We start from the raw sequence: 22014 nt of genomic DNA, 5'->3' as shown, positions 1-22014 counted from the left end.
TGGAGCCGGAGTCCCCCACCAACTCGGATTCATGTTTGATAAGAAAAATGAATTCTATATGAGTATCCCGAATGATAACAGCCAGCCGAAGGATCCAATCCTGATCGAAAGACAAGACAAACACAAACTGTTAAATCTAAACAGACTAAAATCGAAGGATCAACACCTTGTTCGAAGGATCAACACTTGTTCGAAGGATCAACAGTGTTCGAAAGATCACTGTTGAATTTCGAACAATTGATTTCGAAAGATTCACAATTGAAAGATCCTTATCTTTCGAACAATGATTTCGAAAGATTCACAATTTAAAGATCCTTATCTTTCGAATATATATCCTTCGAAAAGATTCCCTGAATCGAAGGATAAACCTCAGACTTCGAAGGACTGTTCGAAAGATGATTATCTATCGAAACTCCCTTGATCAAAAGATGATCTTTCGATTTCGAAGGATATCCTTCGAACACTACTGACACAACTGACAGAAAAATGACAGGTTGGTGAAAAAGGTGATGGGTTGGTAGTCAACTTTCGGCAGAAGGGTATGATCAGACCATGCTTTCTACCAACTCAGACTTTTCAAATAAAATATTGCCTAAAATGGAAAGTCTTATCCAGAGAATCCGGTCACCGGAGTAAGCCGGAAATATGGCCAGAAATCACCAAGTTTCTTAAAAACAAGTTTTTAAGTTACCCAACCCGTCCTTGAACACACCCGGTTAGTTTAAAACACGTTTTTACGACAAGAAATGCGAGAAAAAATACTAAAAACGGGTGCTAAACCATGTGTCCAAACACTCCAAAGTCTTGTAAAAACTCGGTTTTAACAAGGAAAAGAGCCAAAGCTCTGATACCACTTGTAGGTCCCTCGGAGGATGAGGTCAAACCTTAACCTTGTTATGTAAAACACACTAGCAAGTGCGGAATCCAAGCTAGAGTGCAAACCGAGATGAAACAAGCACAAACACAAGACACACAATATTCACCGATTAACACCACTTGTATTAATACGTATGAAGGTTCGGTTACAAGCTCAATGTTTACAAATCTGTTTTTGCAAACTCTCTAAGTGTGTGTGTGTTCTTGATAGAAGTGTCTCTCCTTGTCTGCCTTATCTCTCGTGACTCTCTGTCTGTCTTGCTCTCTATCTGAAGTGAACACACTACATGGGTATTTATACCCATAACAGATGATCTGGTCGAAGGATCAGGTTTACTGATCGAAACATCATCTATCGATCATACTGCCATCGAAGGATCCACATATACCTCGAAGGATGGTATATCCTTCGAGGTCCATCAGTATCCTTTGTGGGATATCTTTCGAGCTCATCGAAGGATAGAAACAATCCTTCGATGACCCAACCTTCGACACAGACAATTTACAACCATATTATAACTGTTTGGCCAAGTCAAACCAGGAGGATGGTTGACTTGGTCAACTTACAGGACTAACAAGGACATCGTTTTACATCATGACTGAATACAGACAAAGTACAGACACAAGTGCACCAACACTAAATATATACTTAGTCACTTTTATCATCAAAATTCAACCTCCAATACTTGTAATTTTTATAACAAAAATTATGGCAAATTTTATATTTAAAATCAAGGTCAAAAATTGATTGTAAACACTTGTTTTAAAAATATTTTTCTATATGTTTAATTTTAACAAAAATTTTGCCATAGTTTCCCTTGAAAATCGAGGTTTCCATGCTTAATAGCATATCATTTTCTTTTAAAAATTCATCATCAATCATCAACAATTTTCATACAACTTACCATAAGCCATTACTTACACTTTTACAAGATAATATGAACTTGAAATTTTATAAAACTTTGTAGTATTTTAACATGCTATTTAACATGTTTATCTAACACTAAAAACTTGGTTTTTATTTCATCAAACTCATTTTTACAAATTTTCATCCTTTACAACTTGTATGACACTTTTTCGAAAATTAATCTTCTTGAGTTTTTCATGACCTTCATACATTAAGTGTTCCATTTAACCCTCTAAACATGTCTCCTTTCTTTTAAGAACCAAGTCTTGTTGAATCTTGAAGTAATCTTTAGTTTCTTAAAAATTTTATTTTTGAAATCTTTTATTTACAAGACTTACATCTTGTAGGATTAATCATCCTACACAAAATCAAGTCCATATTCAAGTTTATAGTTCACATAAAGGATGATCATGATAAATTTTTCAAGAGTCATCCTCATACTTGCTAGATCATGTTTTAAATCATCATCTAGCAAGCTTCATTTGGTGATTTACACCATACATTCAAGTAATCAACAAACAAGTTCACTACATACACTTAAACAACTTAGATCTTCATGTTTTAGAGCTTTATGTTCATGTTCATCTTCTTGTTTTGAGGAGATACTTTAACTACTAAAATTAAGTGTAAAAGTAAGATCAAAGAGGCTTACTACTAGCTCTAAGGCTAGGGAAGAACAATGTGCAAGATGAAGAAGAAATGAGGTGGATAAAAGCTCTCCAAGAAGGTCCTTCAAGTCTCCTTGCTTGCAACATTCCTAAGTATGCTTGATACACCTTAGAGAATGCTTAGATTGTATTGAAATGGACTTGAAAAAATTAGAGAAGTATGGGGTGTTTGGGTCGTGAGCTTTAAGGGAGGAGATGAGAGTTTTGTGAGTTTGAAAATGGTGAGAAGATGATTATGTGAAGTTAGATGGTAATGTTCTTTTATTTCCCAACACTAGATTACACAATGGTTTATATGTACAATATCTTCATAACATCTTCTAATTTAATAATCAAAAGAATGGTGGGTGTGGGGGCCCACTTGTAACCGTCCCATTGGGTGGGGGGGGGGGGGGGTAACTAGTTGGTTTCCAATTGTAAGTTACTTGTTTAGTTAGAATCTAAGTGTCTTAGTTAGGGGTTTAATGTTAGATGTTTTGAGATGTAATATGGTGTTTATTGGTAATAACTAGCTTCATGATGTTAAAACAATGCTTCTAGTTTAATCTTGGTGTTTCAGGTAGTGTCCGGTTGTTCGTTTGGTTACTGGTTCGTTAAGGTGCTAAAGTACGCAGTTTAGTGTGTTATGAGATACCTTTGATGACAGTTTTCATTTCCGATACTTTACAAATTATTCTGGACAATTAAACCTTGTTTCTGCATAATATTTTGATGTCTAAATGCTGATTTTTGCTGATTTCTGCAGAATTCTGCATTTAAGGTGTGTTTCGGCACTTTTTGATGCTTAAATTATCACTTGGAAGGCAGTTTTATAACCCTTATTCTCCTACATAGTATTCTAGTGTAAATCTTGGTTCCGAGACTCATTCTGTGTCCTAACTTGTTGTCTGTCTGTGTACTGAACTCCCGTCAATACTTCTAATTTGTCTGATAATTGTGCTAGCTTTGTTCTGAGCACTAATTGAATTGTTTCGGGTTGCATTTAATAATCACAAGTAATATGCAACATGTAATGTATTTGTATGTCTTTGAAAGTAAACAGGAAATCATTCATATCATAAGTTCAATAGTGCACAGTCAAAAATTACAAATTACTGTTCATATTGTACGGAAATTACACGAAAAGTGCCAGTTGTCACAACTTGTTAAACTCTTCATTGATGTGAGTAAAATAATTATAGAAAAATTAGTTATAGTTATGTGATAATTTGCAATTTTCAAAAGAAGTACTTAGGTCTACACAAGTCATCTAAAAAAATTGTTATAGTATATCCTGTATATTGAAGCACAGATTAGGGACGAGTAAATGGTACCCGATACCGGTATTGAATTTACAGAACCGGGTACATTTTCGGTACCAATTCGGTACCGACTTTTGACATTTTCGGTACCGACTTTTGACATTTTCGGTACCGGTCCGGTACAGTACCGGTATTTACCGGTTTTTGCCCTCAAATACCGGTACCGAACCGTACCGTGCCGGGTATATTCAGTACCGGTACCGGTTCTGTTGAAAACAAAGGTTTGTATTCTTTCTATTCAATAGTTCCAAATATTAGTTTCTTACTGATTGATTTTTCTAATGTTAATTATGTTTTCTCTTTTTTTATGAATATTGCTTAATGGACTCAAGCTGGTTGATGGGCTCAAGTTGCTGGTTGCTCCTTTGCCAAGTTCGTTGGCTTGTTAGTGGGCTTTCAAGGAGAGCAGGACTGACTTGTGGACTTAGACGCATGGGCTTAAGGCTTCAATGAGTTGTCTCGGTATATAAGTGAGAGTGTGTATTAGGGTATAGAGAGATTTTCCAGAATCTTCACTCACGTTTCACAAATCTCTCTCGCAGACATCTTCTCTCTAGGGTTTCATCTCAGTAGCTTGTTTGTACGCGTTTTAGATCTAGGGTTCTTGTGTGTATCGAACCCGTTAGATTTTAGCATAGTTTGATACGGGTCATCATGTTGATGATCTGTTGTGTGAGCTAGAGGGGTTTTCTGAGAGTTCTGTTGTTTATTCGAGAGTTGATTGTGTGAAAATCTTGTTTGAATCTCTTTGTATTTTGAGAAATTGGTACACATCTGAATTAATCGAGTTCTAATTGTGAAGAATCTCATGTTTTGACAGGTTCGGTACCGAGCTCATCCCTACAGATACATACCTTTTACAGATTTGTTCATAACAATAGTGTTTATATAAATTTAATAAAAACTACACCACGACATGAATGTAGTAATTATACTGGATGTAAACTACTTTTAAAAACTTTAAAAGAAAAACTTCAGATAATCCAAAGAAAGTGTATATAATCTAGGTCTCTACTAACATCTAACATATAGTTTAGAACTCCTAATTTGTAGTTAACTGTCTTAAATTTCCAAAAAAAAAAAAAAAAAAACGGATCGAATTCTAGAACTTTCATGGACCTCGATGCTTACGGAAACACAGACAACCCTGAGGTTGATCGCCGGGGATCATCCCTCCGCCTTTTGATGTGTCAATGGCCTCCAACATCATCACAACTTCATCCATCTCGGGCCGTTTGTCAGGGTTTGCATCCCAACATCGTTTCATGACATTGGCAAGAGAACTCGGGCAACATCTTGGTATTTCGGGCCTCAGATTCTGCATATTTTTACCATCCGTAAATGACTAAAATACCCTTTTATAACAAGGTTTGGCAATAGTTATCACACTGTCCGGAATACCCTTTTGATAACCACAAAATAAGATAATGTTGCAAAATCAATCAGTAATCAAGCTTTGGTGATACTGATAATGAAACACTTGACTAATGATCAAATGTCTAAAATACCCTTGAACTAAAACGGAAGAATCTTGTAGGGTCAATTAATATAATCACACATTAATGACACTAACAATGAACATGCAAATAATTATAAATCTTGAATTAGCGTTATACCTGGCGAACGACGGCTGAAGTGACTTCTGAGAAACTAAGATCGGGATACGGCATATCACAACAATATATTTCCCACAAACATATCCCAAAACTATAAACGTCACATTTCCTATTGTACGGATTACCATTTAGAACCTGCAAAAAAATTTCAATTTTTATAAAAACAACCAAAAAAACTACAAAACTTTTTTGAGTTGACCGTTATAACCCATTACTGGTAAACTCACGGGACCCCACCAATACAGCTTTTGTTGCCACCCCCTTAAAGGTTGCTACAAACTTATATAACTCTTAACAAAATGAAAATTTAGGGCATACCTCGGGGGCCATATATCCAAGAGTCCCGGTTTCACCCGTCATGTCATTAGGGTTCGAGGCTTCAACTCGAGCAACTCCAAAATCAGCTATTTTAATAGTTCTACTTTTGTCCAATAGCATGTTTTCAGTTTTCACATCTCTGTGTACAATCTTTTGAGAGTGCAGGTAGCTCAATCTAGTATAAAGTCCATTTATTACAAGAATATTGTAAGCAATCTGACGTAAATCAAGAAAATAAAAGAAGTTATACACTTTGAATTCTCAAGGTCAAACAAACGTTGTTTGGTCTCTAGAGAGTAAAATGCCATTTTCGTCCCTGAGGTTTGGTCACTTTTGCGAGTTTCGTCCAAATGTTTGTTTTTTTCGCATCTGGATCCAAAAGGTTTGAAATCTTGCCATTTCCATCCGACTCGTTAACTCCATCCATTTTTCTACGTTGAATGAGAGGCATTTCTGTCTTTTTAGTCATTTTTATTAATATAAAAGACACTATAAGAAATAAAGATCCATCTCTGTTGACTTTCTCCCCACCGAAACCCTTTAATCATCACAAAAATGCCTAAAAAGACAAAAATACCCATGACCTAACGTTAGAAAATGGATGGAGTTAACAAGTCGGATGAAAAAGACAAGATTTCAAACTTTTTGGATCCAGATGCGGAAAAACAAACCTTTGGACGAAAGTCGCAAAAGTAGCCAAACCTCAAGGACAAAAATGGCATTTTACTCATCTCTAAATTTACATGAATATTTAAGTTATTGTATAGATTTCCAAAGCTAAACTGAACACCATAATCTTTATATATAGTAAAAAGAATTTCATCATACTATCAGAATTTCCTAAAATCAAACATGTGGCATACGCTTATTGGTTAACTAAGACCCAATTTAAGTCAATTCGAGTCATGACATAAGATTCGATTATTTACAATTAGATTGTTTTAGAAATTTTATGTGTTATCATGTTATGATTGTTTCGAGTTCTAAAATTTGAATTGAATATGGTGTGTTTGACCTTGAAGTCAACTATAGTCAAAGTGTATCAATGTGGAAACAAAGCATACCCTCTTGCAAGATCAAGTGCCATTTGAACAACCACTTTGAAAGCTAGCTTCTTTCTTCTGTTTTTTATAAGGTAATTCTTCAAGGCACCCCCCGGAAGATATTCCACAACAACACAACAAATGTTACTTGGCATACCGATTTGACCGTTTTCGGTTTGTATATTTAGCTCCGACGAACCCATTGTTGCACCGATGAACTGCATTCCAATATTACGGTAATAGCCAATTTAGTTGAATTAATAAAAAAAACAAACAAACTTCAAAATTGTTACCCTAAATAAACTTATTTGCAAAATGTTTAATATTACCTAACTATCCATCACTACAAGCACCTAATTACAAAATGAAGAATAAATACTAGAGTAAAATGCCATTTTCGTCCCTGAGGTTTGGCTAGTTTTGCGACTTCCGTCCAAAGATTTGTTTTTCCACATCTAGATCCAAAAGGTTTGAAATCTTTCATCTAGCTCGTTAATTCCATCCATTTTTCTCCGTTAATTCAGGGGTATTTCCGTCTTTTTTGTTAACTTAAAAGGAAATTCGGTCTTTTTTCACTTTATGTACAAGCATTTTGCATAATGTACAAGTATTCAAAATACTTTTAACGAAGAAAAAAGACGAAAATACCCCTGACTTAACAGAGAAAAATGGATGGAGTTAACAAGCCGGATGAAAATGGCAAGATTTCAAACCTTTCGGATCCAAATGCGGAAAAACAAACCTTTGGACGAAAGTCGCAAAACTAGCCAAACCTCAAGGACAAAATGACATCTACTCTAAATACTAATAATATGACCTTTGTGACATTAGGATGATCAAGCTTATGCCAAACCGCCACTTCTTGCGTAAACGCCGCCCTTAAAGATTGTATTTCGGCTTCGGTCCGGTGACCCTCTTCGCCCCAGTCGAGCAGTTTCACTAATAATTACAAAAAGCCCATTAAATATTTAGTTTATAAGATTAAATCACCCCTTTAAAATGATCTTAATAAACAAATCCCTTTTTCTAATAAAGCTAAAAAGTAAAAGACAGTGATAAAGAATCCAAGAAAATGATGGTGGTTATTAACTTAATATATTATAATTATAATAAAATGAAATTAATAAAGTTGAGGGTGAGATCCTAATTTGCAGGCGTGAATTGATACAATATAAAACATCTTGGATCACATGAAAGTCAAGAACACAACATTATCAATGGAAGTTACTGGAAATTTTCAAAATCTTATCAGTGTAGGTCACGGATTACATGTTCAACATTTTCACTTTTTGCAATTATATAATTACACACCCATCAACCACCACCCACCACCATCATTCCTCCACCCTGTCCCTCCAGCCACCGCCAAGCAGGATTGTAAACGAGCCAAGCCGCTCATGACCTACTTGAGATCAGCTAGCGCTATAAGCTCGAATCGAGCCGAGTTTAAACGAGCTTGACCTAAAAAAAAACATGTTTAACAAACGAGCTTGAGACAGAGCTTCACTTATGGAGCTCGAGCTGGCTTGCAAGCCCTACATGAGCCTATTATTTATATATTTTTATTTAATATGAAAAATATTCATTTACATAATAATAATTATTATTACATATAAAATTATGATAAAAATAACTAAGTTTAAAAATATTTTGTGTATGCAAATTATAGTTAAAGTATAAATAAAAATTGATTATAAAATGCATATAATTTAATCAATAATTAATAAACGAGCCAAGCTTGAGCCAGCTCTCTAACCAAGCCTATTATTTATATAAATTTTAACTAATACATTAAACACATATTTATAAAATAATAATTATTATACATATTTTTTTTACAAAAGTAACTAAATTAATATGTATTATATTATAATGTACATAAATTAACTAAATAAAATAAAATAATAAACGAGCCAAAACTACTCACGACCCGAGCTTAAGCTGAATGAATAAAACTCGAACCCTCCCCTACGCGGTACCTCCCAAGTTAATCCACCTATCGGGGTCGACTTAGTTACACCCCTAAATCCTAATTCAACTTAATTAAAAATGCTCACTACTAAACTAAACTAAAATCCAAACAAAATTATCATAAACTTACAAACAAACAAGAGTAAACACCAGAAATGAGAAACCTAGGGTTTCAAAAAACTCACCGGCGACATCAACACCGTCGTAAACCCCGCGGTGAACGGAACCAAACGTACCACGAGCAAGAACACCTTTAATCAACAGCTTAGAAGGATCGATCTCCCACTCCTGCCGCTCCGTACTCGAACCTGCACCGTCATTCGCCGGTAGTTTCACGGCGGAAGCTGCGGCGGCGGCGGTGGCGGAGTCTTCGAACTCCGGCCGGTTTTTCTTGTTCTTTTCCATTGTCCAGGCGCGATTGAGGTGTCGTTCGAGTTGTTCGTCTAAGGATTTTAGATCGATTTGATCTGCTCGTACGAATCCGTCGTTGTTGGTTTCCGTCATGTTTTGTTTTCCGGTGGAGTTCCGGTGGGAGATTGGGGGTTTCCGGCGAGTGAGTGGTTGATTGATTAATTGATTGATTTATTTCCCCCCTTTTTGTACTAACGGTTTTGGTGGTGTTTGATTGTGAAAAGGTTTAGAGAGAACTTGTTTTTTAGTGAAGTTACATGAATGGTACCTTGAGTATAGGTCAATTACATATGTATTTGTATAATTATTCGGTACCCTTGTCCCGACCAATCACAATTCACCATGTCAAATTTCTTAAAAACTACTTTTAAACCACAAAATGTAACACCCCAACTGATGACGGCAGAAACGTCAGGGCATCACGTAAATAGATTGCTCAATAGCTCATGATCGACTAAAAATTTAAATCTATATCTATACTATATAATAAAAGAAACCATGTTAGGGACACATGGCACTCTATGAGGCATTCTTAATTTTTTTTAAATATTTATTATGGAAAGTTAATTATTGATAATATTAAATTTAAAATTTAAAATTTATAGAAGAGATTTAATGATAAAGATAACTGATAATAATATATTAATTATTATAATCATATATTAATTATTAAAATCTAAAAAAAATATTAGCATTTTTAATATTTAGAGTTAATTGCATATGAAGGGGTATGGTCCCAGATCTCGCGTCAGCATCGACCGCGAGTGACCATCACCCTTATCAAAACCCCCACTAACTAATAACCTACCCGTGTCCGTGTGGGAACGCGCTGACACAGTGGTTAAATCCAATCTGCCCAATGAAGGAGGATGACTCACCTGGAATATGAGAACGGTATAGTGATGCGGCTTGGCACCGCATCTGGTGTATGAAAACGGAAGTGTTCACAGCGATGCGGCCTAGCACCGCATCCAGTGAACACTTCTATCAATACAAGGGAGCTGGATAACAGCAACAGTCACCACGAACGACGATGCGGCTTGGCACCGCATCTCGCGTATTTCTTGATCAAAGAGTGAGAAGCCGGAACGTCTACAGTTACCGCAAACAGCGATGCGACCCGCACCGCATCCTGTACACTCAGCAAGTGGGACTGACACCACAGAGCAAGTAGCACCAATGGCAGCCGCCTGTCAGGTCTACGTAAGCGACAGACTGACGTGGCGTCACCTCCACAGCCGACATGCCTGACACACCTGCAAAGGTGCAGCATGCCGTCAGTCTATCCATCTACCTCCTCCTTCACTCCTCGGCTATAAATACCAACCCCAAACCAGGTTTGAGGTATCTCTTCACAACTCTCTCACTACTACTACTATCATACTTTGCTTCCCAAGCAGACTACTGATTCTCACGCCGGAGAGTGGTAACAAGGAGCACCCCCCACCCCATCCTCCTGGTTACGAGTCACGGTTTGTTTCCTTGCGCAGGAGATCAACCGGCAGGCGATCCAGCCAGCGATCCTCGAGAGGAAGGGATTAACCCTTCTTGACGAGACCAGTGAGTTAACCCTGCCCGGTTAACCATTGTTTCATCAGCATAGTTGGTCCTTGTGGTTTGCATAAATTAACATACTTAGGTACTAATAGTTTAAAATCACCTTCTAGGTTATTAACTTTTCATTTTGTAACGTTTGGATGTATTAACTTCTAGGGTATTAACATAGTTAGTCCTTATGGTTTGCACAAAAGAACATACTTAGGTACTAATAGAATGTGATTGTAAACCTACAAATAACGTTAATACCTCCAAACATTACAAAATGACAAGTTAATACCCTAGAGTGTGATTTTAAACTATTAGTACCTAAGTATGTTACTTTGTGCAAACCACAGGGACTAACTATGTAATTAACTAAAATTTTATAAAGATACAGATTTTATTTAATTGGTAGTTTTAATTGTTTTTATATTTGATTATAAGGACAAGGATAACTGATAATCACATATTAAAATAAAAATATTTATTTTAATCAACTGTTTCGTTAAAAGGATTTATTCAATACATGTAGAACATATATATTTTTTATACATGTGGTATAATTAGAATCCTACTTTTAATAAAGGATCCCATTATCCCGTTTTACACTCCAATGAAATAATAATATTACATCATAATATCCAACTTATCTCTTGTGTATTTAATATTTTTTACTAAAATATTTCTTTTTTTTCTGTTGATTATCCAACATCAAGTAATATGTAAGTTTCTAACCTAATAATAAATAAAAAAATAAAGTAAAATGTTATAAACCATGTAATACACAACTCTCTAACCTAATAAAAAATAAAGTGAGATGTTACAATAAGTAAATAGTATCTCAAAGTTTATTTTGTTAGAAAACATATCTTGATGACTAAATGTGTTAACGGATTACATTATTCGTGTAAGACATGTGTTTATTCAAATCGTGCAACACACGAGTTTTAAAAAGATGTAAATATTTTATTACTTAGTATATAAAGTTATATTTAGTCAACCCGTGTAATACACGGGGTTCCAAACTAGTACTTCATTAATCAATTTAAAGATCATCCATACAAGAAAAACAATTTTGTTCAAACAAAATAACTAGATCGAGTTAAAATTATTCTAAGTCTCAAAACATCCTAGATGTGATATCCTGGTAATCATCATACGTTTCCTGAAACATGTGGAAAATAAATGGTCAACTTTAAAAAGTTGGCGAGCATACATAGGTTTGCTAAAATTAGTAAGTAAGTAGCATGTCAAGTTTTATCTAGAACTATCTTGTGAAAACAAGACTTAGGAACAATTAGGGGGCACAATCAAACTTTGTGACCGAAGAAACTGCGAAAAGTTAACCTTTGTGGATGCTGCTATTTCAATCATCCCTAGATCCATACGGGGATGGGTTTGTCAGACCTGTAGCGTTATAATCTACTACAGTGCGCTTGGCCGAAGTTAATGATTGTACTAAGTTATAAGGTCCTAAAGTTATGTTTAAGACAAGTAGTATTGAAGGGGTATGGTCCCAGATCTCGCGTCAGCATCGACCGCGAGTGACCATTACCCTTATCAAAACCCCCACCAGCTAACAACCTACTTGTGCCCATGCGAGAACGCGTCGACACAAGGGTTGAATCCAATCTATTTAGTGATGAAGGAGGACTTACATGGAACATGAGAGCGGTAGAGTGATGCGACATAGCATCACATCTGATGTATGAAAACGGAAGTATTCACAGCGATACGGCCTCGCATCGCGTCCAGTGAACACTTCTATCAATACAAGGAAGCTGGATAACAGCAACAGTCACCACAGGCGATGATGCGGCCAGCACCGCATCTCGCGTATTTCTTGATCACAAGCAAGAGACGCGATAACATCAGATGTTACCGCAGGCAGCGATGCGGCTAGCACCGCATCCTATACGCTCAACAAGTGGGACTGACACCACAGTGCAAGTGGAACCAATGGCAGTCACCTGTCAGGTCTACGTAAGCGACAGACTGACGTGGCGTCGTCTCCCCGGCCGACATGTCTGACACACCTGCAAAGGTGCAGCATTCCGTCAGTCTATCCATCCACCTCCTCCTTCACTCCTCGGCTATAAATACCAACCCCAAACCAGGTTTGAGGTATCTCTTCACAACTCTCTCACTACTACTACTATCTTACTTTGCTTCCCAAGCAAATTACTGATTCTCACGCCGGAGAGTGGTAACAAGGAGCACCCCCCCACCCCATCCTCCTTGTTACGAGTCACGGTTTGTTTCCTTGTGCAGGAGATCAACCCATCGGTGATCCAGCCAGCGATCCTCGAGAGGAAGAGATTAACCCTTCTTGACGAGACCAGTGAGTTAACCCTGCCCGGTTAACCATTGTTTCATCATTGGCGCCCACCGCTACTCTTAGCACTTTTTCGATCATCCTTTGTCCTCTCTCAAAATCATGACTGATCACCAAAACAATACTACCGGGGATAATCTACTCCCCACCAACACAGGAAATACGGGGACTGCCCCACCGGACCCAAATCCGGGCCATATCGGCACATCAACGCAAAGGGGTCCATCCCTAACGTTCGGACATGACTTATCACAATACGCATCTGTGATCCCCCCGAACATGGACCCCCACACCTGGTATGACCAGCAGGCCACCCTGCTGGCCGCAACATACAACCGCGCTTGTGCGGAAGCGCAAATACAAGCTGGGCCGACCCCAGCACCGCACACCCCTGCCGATCGTATTTTACAATACGAAGGCAGGGCGCATTCACGTCCAGCTTTGAGAAGCAGACGTGAAGACCGCGGATCATCCTACTGTTCGGTCCACACAATCAACGAGGACGATTCCGCATACGGGTCCCACACCAGGGGACCAGTGCATACTCGCCTAGGTCCTTACGTCGAGGACAGGCAACGATCCACATCCCGACATGGCTCTGGAATTCAGAGCCGGTTGGGCCCACAACCATACACCGAAGGGTATGGTCGTACCGACCCGGACGACCGTACATATTGTGGGGATTCGCATGGCACCTGCAGCAGACCGGGAGGACGCAACTATGTTCCTCCCACTCACCCCCGCAGTACATACCTCAGGGCTGCAAAGCGCCCTGAGAATAAACCCTACAGACCAAAGGCTGCGGCCGAAAACTCCAAATTCGCCCCGCGAATAGCCCACGCCCATGTCACCACAACAAAATTCCCATTCAACGTTGGGAAATACAGTGGTTCATCCGACCCGGACGACCACATGAACATTTTCATAGGCGCAGGGTGCAATGGCCAGTGGGACGAACCCACTTGGTGTAATTTTTTCCCCCAGACCCTTACGGGTCTGGCCAGGGCTTGGTTCGATTCTTTGCCAGTGGCATCACTGGCCTCATTCGAGGACTTTCATGCAAAGTTCCTCGCTCATTTCAGCCAGCAATGACGTCACGCGCGTGACTCGTTGGACGTTATGAATATCTGGCGCAGAGACAACGAATCCCTAGAAGCATTCGTTGTCCGATACAATAAAGAGTGCCTAGAAATAGGTGACGTGGCAGATCAAATGGCACGGAACCATTTCATCAAGGCCGTGAAAGATAAGCAGATGGTTATGACCATCTCCGGCAAAGAAGGCTTGCCTAAAAAATGGGAAGATGTCATGGCCGCAGTCAAGACATATGCCTAGACACAGCGGTCCCTCGAGCCGCATATGGCAAAGGCAGAACACCAGGCCGAAACTTCCAACCAAGGGTCCAAGCGTAACAATAAACGCAACCGGGACGTAGGGAATAGCGATATTTCCAAACCATATGTCCCGCAGACCAACCCGTTTGACCCGAGGAAACGCATTCCTCAACGGGACAACCGGGCACCAAAGAAAGATTCTCGGGACCGCAACTGGATCGAGATCACCATGTCGCCAAGCGAGGTCCTTCTTACAGACCCGCAATGCGTGCGACCGGCCCAACCAATGAAGTCCAAGAAAAATCAGGACCTCACACTCTACTGTGAGTATCACAAGGACTCGGGCCACACCACCAACAACTGCATCAGTCTCCGGCTGGAGATTGAGCGGGCCTTAAAAGAGGGGAAGCTGCAACATCTTTTGCCAGGTGGACAAAAACCCACCAAGCGCATCACCCCTCATGGCGAAGGTACCTCCTCCGGGAAGAGAACCATGTACGTGGCTTCCACCCACATGATCAACGGAGGCAAAGGTAGGCCGCGCAAAGCGGCGAGAAGGCCGGACAATGACTGGAAAGACGAGCAAGTCGTCTTCCCAAAAGTCCGAGGCGGACCGCGCGATAGGCGCGCCGTCATTATTTCAGGCCAACTGGCACATTACTGCACCGAGCGTCTATTCATCGACCCGGGCAGTACTTCTGATATAATCTACGAACAATGTTTCAACCAGTTCGACCAGGAGGACAAAGATCGGTTGCAAGTAGATTATCCATTGGCCGGGTTCGCAGGGGAAACCATCTTTCCCCTAGGCCAGATCACTTTTCATGTGCGCCTTACCAGCGGAAGGCACACAAGAACAGAAGAGGTAAACTTCATGGTTTTACCTCACACCTCCAGATATGACGTACTCCTTGGGAGAGAATCCCAAGGAGATTTCAATATGGTTACATCCGTCCCCCACTCTGCGGTCGGTTTCCCAACCGAATCAGGGGTCGCGATAATCTATGCCCGCAGGGACGTCATGATGTCGGACGAAGTACGTCCGACCAAGGTCGCAAGGCCCACTCCCAACGACCAACCAGAAAAATGGGTTCTCAACGCGAGATACCCAGAACAAAAGGTTACATTGGGCCACGCCTTGTCCCCGACTACCAAAGCGCACCTGAAGCAGCTTCTCTTCAGGAACCAAGACATCTTCGCGTGGACACCCGCGGACATGACCGGGGTCCCACGTGATATAGCGCAACATCACTTGAATACCTTACCAGGTATCAAGCCGGTGATCCAAGGCCAACGCCACCTTGGACCCGCTAAAAACCAGGCGATGCAAGAGCAGGTCGAAGAACTGCTCTCCGCAGGCATCCTGCGGGAAGTTAAATACCAGACTTGGTTATCCAACCCAGTCATGGTAGAAAAACCGTCCGGGGGCTGGCGCATGTGCGTCGATTACAAGGACCTTAACAAAGCCTGCCCCAAGGATTGTTACGCGCTTCCAGAAATCGACGAAAAAGTCGATAATCTCGCACCATTCAGATGGAAGTGTTTCCTCGATTGCTACAAAGGGTACCATCAGGTACAAATGGCAGTCAAGGATGAAGAGAAAATGGCATTCCGCACTCCCACCGGGAATTACTGTTATACAAAAATGCCGTTTGGGTTGCGCAACGCGGGCGCAACTTATCAAAAGCTGATGAACGACACTTTCCGCGGCCAAATAAGCAAAAGTGTCGAAATCTACATGGACGACCTAGTCGTCATGAGTATGGAGGAAGATACCATGCTCACAGACATTGAAAGAACATTCAAGACTCTGCGAAGCGTTAACATAAAGCTCAATCCAGGGAAATGCTCGTTTGGAATGGAAGAAGGCAAATTCCTTGGGTTCATCGTGACTAAAGATGGATTCAAGGTGAACCCGGAGAAGGTTCAGGCGATCGAGCGCATGCCATCGCCTTCGTCGATGAAAGAGATGCAACGACTAGCCGGCAGGCTAGCAGCACTCAACAGATTCTTAGCCAACCATGCAGCTAAGTCTTATCCTTTCATCAAGACCCTGCGGAACTGTTTAAAGAAAGAACAATTCCAGTGGACCGCAGAGGCTGAAAACGCTTTCCGGGAAATGAAGGAGTGTTTGATACAACTCCCAACTTTAACCGTACCGCGCAAGGATGAGCCACTCATATTATACCTATCCGTCGTGGACAACGCGGTGGGCGCGGTATTGATAGTGGAGCGGGAGGGGGTTCAAACACCCATCTATTACATCAGCAAGATGCTCAACGACCCAGAAACGAGATACTCAATAAAGGAGAAATTGGTGCTAGCCTTAGTGCACGCTTCAAGACGGTTGCGACGCTACTTCGCAAATCATGTCATCACAGTGCTAACCAATTACAGGATCGGCCCGATCCTATCCAAACCTGACATCTCTGGGAGATTAGCAAAATGGGCAATCGAGCTGGGCGCACACACGCTACACTACAAACCGCGCCCCGCAATTAAAGGCCAAGTCTTAGCTGATTTCGCCGCCGAAGTACCGGTGAATCGCATCCAAGAATGCGAAGAAGCACAAAATCCTGCACCAACGCCATCTTCCTCAGAAACATGGGCACTATTTACCGATGGTGCCTCCAACGAGGAAGGTGCGGGCGCAGGTCTGCGACTCGTCAGCCCTGATGGCCAAGAGCTTACATATGCAATCCGCCTCGATTTCAAAAGCACAAACAACGAGGCAGAATATGAGGCCCTGTTAGCGGGACTACGCTTAGCAGTCAAACTCGGCGTGCAACACCTGGAAGCACACGTCGACTCTTTATTGGTTGCAGGACAAATACGCGGCGACTATGCCGCAAAAGGGGACATCATGATCCTCTACCTCGAGCAAGCCCTGCAACTCACATCCAAATTCGCTTCGTTCTATATCCGACATATTAATCGAAGTGAAAACAAGTCAGCGGATGCACTATCAAAACTCGCATCCACCAGCTTCCAACACTTGGCAAAGGAGATACGCATCGAAATTCTGCAAAATCCTTCAGTACCCCTGCGCCAAGTCAATGTCATTCAATACGGTACAACATCATGGATGACACCTGTTATCGCATATTTGCAATCAGGTGTGACTCCCGAAAGCAAGTCAGAGGCACGCAAGTTACAACACAAAGCATGTCACTATCAAATGGGAGACGGTATCTTATACCGAAAATCATACCTAGGGCCACTCCTGCGATGCGTCAACCCGCAGGATGCCACATACCTCATCCGAGAGATACACGAGGGCATATGTGGCATACATGCCGGACCACGCATGGTAGTGGCCAAAATCATGAATGCCGGGTATTACTGGCCCGGCATGCACCTGGACGCCGTTAAAGAGTTGCGCAAATGCATCGACTGTCAACGTCATGCTCCAAAAACTTTGCGGCCAAAGAACAACTTAGTCCCCGTCACAACCGCATGGCCCTTTCAGAAATGGGCAATTGACGTTGTGGGACCTTTCCCTGACGCTCCGGGTGCGGTCAAATTTATCATAGTAGCGGTTGATTACTTCACAAAATGGGTAGAAGCAAAACCGCTCGCCTCAACTACTGCTATGATAACAAGAAAATTCATTTGGGAACACATCATCTGCCGTTTCGGTTTACCAATGTGCATTGTCACCGATAACGGCACCAACTTCGCTGCCGACGAATTCCAAAAATGGCTAGAAGAACTACATATTGAGCACATATTCTCATCAGTAGCACACCCGCAAGGGAATGGCCAAGTCGAGAGTATCAATAAAAGTATAGTCGAAGGCATCAAGGCACGGTTGGGAACGGCCAGGCGTGGCTGGGTCGATGAACTCCCAAGTATCTTATGGGCTCACCGTACAAGCCCAAAAACAAGCAATGGGAAAACACCCTTCAGCCTAGTCTACGGTTCAGAAGCGGTGATCTCCGCGGAAGTAGGTCTCCCCTCTCCTAGAATGTTGGCTATTGAAAAACTAGACAACATCACGGAACGCAGGATCGATTTGGACCTCTTGGAAGAAAGGCGCGAAAACGCTGCCATCAACGAGGCCAAATATAAATCCAAACTTGAAAAGTACTACAACACGCGCGTCCGCGTTTGTACTTTCAATCCAGGAGACTACGTCTTACGCGACAATGAAGCATCTAATGCTGAGCGCCCAGGCAAACTTGCCCCCAAGTGGGAAGGACCCTATCTCATCAAAGAGGTCTTAGGGAAAGGCGCATACAAATTACAAACATTAGAAGGCGAACCTATCGCACGAACATCAACAGCTTCGACGCTGTTATATGTAAGCCATGTTCCTACATTTTCTATGTAACATATCGGGTCGCGGGCCATTGGCAAATAAATAAATAAGCAATTTTATACATTATTGTTTGTTACTACTATTACAAATGCGTGTTCCACTTTGCGGTATCCCAAAAACAGATTGGCAAAATCTTCATTCGCGATACCCATACAAAGTGGTAACCACACACAAATATTGTAATAGGCCAGCAAAAGGCAAACAGACTTGCATATTTATCCGGCCAGATAGACAAGTTTTTGTTAACACTAACACAATTCCTGAGCCCAAAAAGGCAAATAATGGAATTGACGCGTACTCATACGACAAAGGTATGGAGTATACTTGACCCCATTCACAAATGGGTAGAGTTCCGAATATATAACTTTTTACAAAGCTTACACAATTCTAAAACCCTAACGGGGTAAATAACGGAATTGACGCGTACTCATACCGCAACAGTATGGAGTACACTCGACCCCACTCACAATGGGTAGAGATTTGCATACATACGTTCAAACATGCAAGAATTAAAAAAACTTGTACAAATTGAACAAAAAACTTTATATTCAAAAAAAAAATTCAAGCATCCACGCGATGCTTAATGGATTTACATAAATTTCCTATCATATACAAGAGGAAGACAAAAAGGGGGCACACTAGCCAACCTAAACCCTATTTTGTACCACTGGTTCCAGCACCACCAGCGGAATCTTCCTCTTCCGCATCGACATAGAGCATCCGCAGCCGATCTACATAATCCGCAGCCTCTAAACAGTTGTCCAACTCCTCCACACAAGCGCGAGACGTATCATAAAAGGAGGCTATAGCCGCGTTCAGGCGACCTTCGGTGTCCACGTCACGGAACCCAGATCGCTCTGCGGTAAAACCGCCTTCAGACATGACGTTCATATGACTGACACAGCGGCTGTAACCAGCTTTAAAACCGGCATCGCGGGCACGTTCCTTGACCAAGTCTAAACCAGCTACGGTCTCAGGTGCATCCATGATAGCCTGAACAATCTGCAGTAAAAGGATGATAAGTCTCGGATACTAATCCAAGCAAATATAAAGGCAAGGGATACTTACACGCGCGATACTGTGACTCCGCATCCACTCACGGTCAGCCTCCAGTTGGTTAAACGAAGAGGTCAGAGCATCTCGGGCCTCAACGGCAACATTGGCCCGCTCTTCCGCTGCAGTCATGCGGGCTGTGAGGTCAGTAACCGCGACCTCCCGGGTCTGAACCTCAGCCTGTTAAAGAGCAGAAAACAGTTTACTCAGTAAACATTCTCAAAAAGCAGGGAAATATAAAACAAAGGTAACAAGTCATACCTGAAGGCTGGCAACAACTTTATCCAAACGAATGCGCTCAGCATTCGCCTCTTCAAGAGCCTTGGAAGAACGGCTCTCCCTCTCTTCGGCCTCCTCCAGGGCCTTCGCAGCACGCGCCCCGGCTTCCTTGGCCTCTTCAAACGCCTTTATGGCCCCGGCCTCCGCCTGCTGCGCTTTAACCGCAATCGCCTCAGCTGCAGCTTTCTCTTTGCCCAAGGCAACGTTCGCTGCCTTGGCGTTCGTCAACTCCTGCCGAGCACGAAACAGATTGTCATTCTGCTTAGCCCAAGATTCATTCCACTTCTTGCGCTCACTGGACAACTTTTCGTTCCAACTTTTGCGTTCATCAGAAAGGAGTTTGGCAAGAGTACGAACCTGTTTCAGCTGAGCAGTGGCAGCCCAAACAAAAGGTCTCTCTTTTTGAGTCAAGGAGGTCAAAGGAACAGCGATTTTTGAAAAGTTGGAGATGAAACGACGATAGTAACCAGCAAGACCAAGAAACGAGCGAACTTCAGACGGAGATTTAGGTGCGATCCAATTTTTCACAGCTTCGATTTTTGCGGGGTCAACGTGAATTCCGAGTTCGTAGACAGTATGACCAAGGAATTGAACCTCTTTTAGCCAAAATTCACACTTGGAGAATTTGGCGTATAGACGTTCAGCACGAAGGAGTTCAAGGATAAGATGCAAGTGTCGCTTATGCTCTTCTTGCGTCTTGGAATAGATGAGAATATCGTCGATGAAGACGATCACAAAACGGTCCAAGTATGCTTTGCACACGCGGTTCATTAAATCCATGAAGACAGCAGGTGCGTTGGTCAAACCAAAGGGCATGACCACGAACTCATAATGACCATAACGTGTACGGAAAGCGGTTTTAGGTACATCTTCTTCGAGTACTCGAAGTTGATGATACCCAGAACGAAGATCGATCTTTGAAAAGCAGGTCGCGCCTTGCAATTGGTCGAAGAGGTCATCAATGCGAGGAAGAGGGTATCGGTTTTTGATAGTAAGCTTGTTGAGCTCACGATAGTCAATACACATACGAAACGATCCATCTTTCTTTTTGACAAACAAAACGGGAGCGCCCCAAGGAGAAGTACTAGGGCGTATAAAGCCTTTTTCAAGAAGCTCTTGGAGTTGACTCGAGAGTTCTTGCATCTCAGAGGGTGCTAAACGATAGGGGGACTTAGCGACAGGCGTAGCGCCATGCACTAAGTCGATGCGAAAATCGACAGAACGAGCAGGAGGCGGACCAGGAAGATCGTCGGGGAATACATCCGGAAAATCGCGTACAACAGGAACGTCGCTTATGCTTGGGCCTTTGTCCTTCTTTTCCACAATGTGGGCGAGAAAGGCGAAGGTACCCTTGCGTAAACATTTGTTTGCTTTGATACACGACATAAGCTTAAGGCCTTGAGAAGGCTTTTCACCATAGACGTGTAGAGAATCACCGTTTGGAAGAGGAAGGCGGATAAACTTTTCAGAACAAACAACTTCAGCGCGAACTTGCCTAAGCCAGTCCATGCCCACTATGATGTCAAAGCTACCCATTTGCATAGGTATAAGGTTGATCGAAAATGTATGATCGTTGAGAATCAAGGAACAATTGGAGAGAACATAATTGACAGTGACGGTTTAACCATTAGCGACTTCGACAGCGAAAGATTTTGGCAACTTAGAGCGTTTACACTGGAGCAAGGACTCGAATTCTAACGACACAAAACTTTTATCGGCGCCAGTATCAAATAAGCATGAAGCATAGACATGGTTAACGAGAAACGTACCAGTAATAACGTCGTTTGCGTTTTGAGCCTGAGCTGTGGTGAGGAGGAAAGCTCGACCCCTAGCGGGTTCTTGAACCTGTTGTTGTTGCTGCTGGGGTTGTGGCTGTGGTAGATGCTGTCGAGGCTGTTGTGGTTGATATCGTTGAGGACACATATTGGCCACATGGTTGGTATCACCACACGTGAAACATGCTCGCACAGGAGCGACTTGGGTTGGAGCTAAGAGAGCTTGGTTTTGGTTGACATGAGTGGTGTAGCGGCAGAATGGGGCGG

At 41.8% G+C, this 22014-nt stretch overlaps 1 protein-coding gene across 1 annotated transcript; it reads right to left on the bottom strand.

Moving 5' to 3' along the window:
• Positions 1 to 4687: 4687 nt before the first annotated feature.
• On the bottom strand, positions 4688 to 9345 carry LOC110935989 (serine/threonine-protein kinase STY13). Its single transcript, XM_022178345.2, has 6 exons — positions 8886 to 9345; positions 7547 to 7668; positions 6751 to 6947; positions 5687 to 5861; positions 5369 to 5503; positions 4688 to 5070 (listed from the first exon to the last, which is right to left on the bottom strand). Exons 1-6 carry the CDS (start codon positions 9202 to 9204, stop codon positions 4864 to 4866), a joined length of 1155 nt encoding a protein of 384 aa, XP_022034037.1. The 5' UTR covers positions 9205 to 9345; the 3' UTR covers positions 4688 to 4863.
• Positions 9346 to 22014: the final 12669 nt, after the last annotated feature.

Source organism: Helianthus annuus, chromosome 4, assembly GCF_002127325.2.
Source record: "Helianthus annuus cultivar XRQ/B chromosome 4, HanXRQr2.0-SUNRISE, whole genome shotgun sequence".
Classification (NCBI taxonomy): Eukaryota; Viridiplantae; Streptophyta; class Magnoliopsida; order Asterales; family Asteraceae; genus Helianthus; species Helianthus annuus.
Note: the sequence above shows the minus strand (reverse complement) of the source record. Positions and strands in the feature narration are given on the sequence as shown.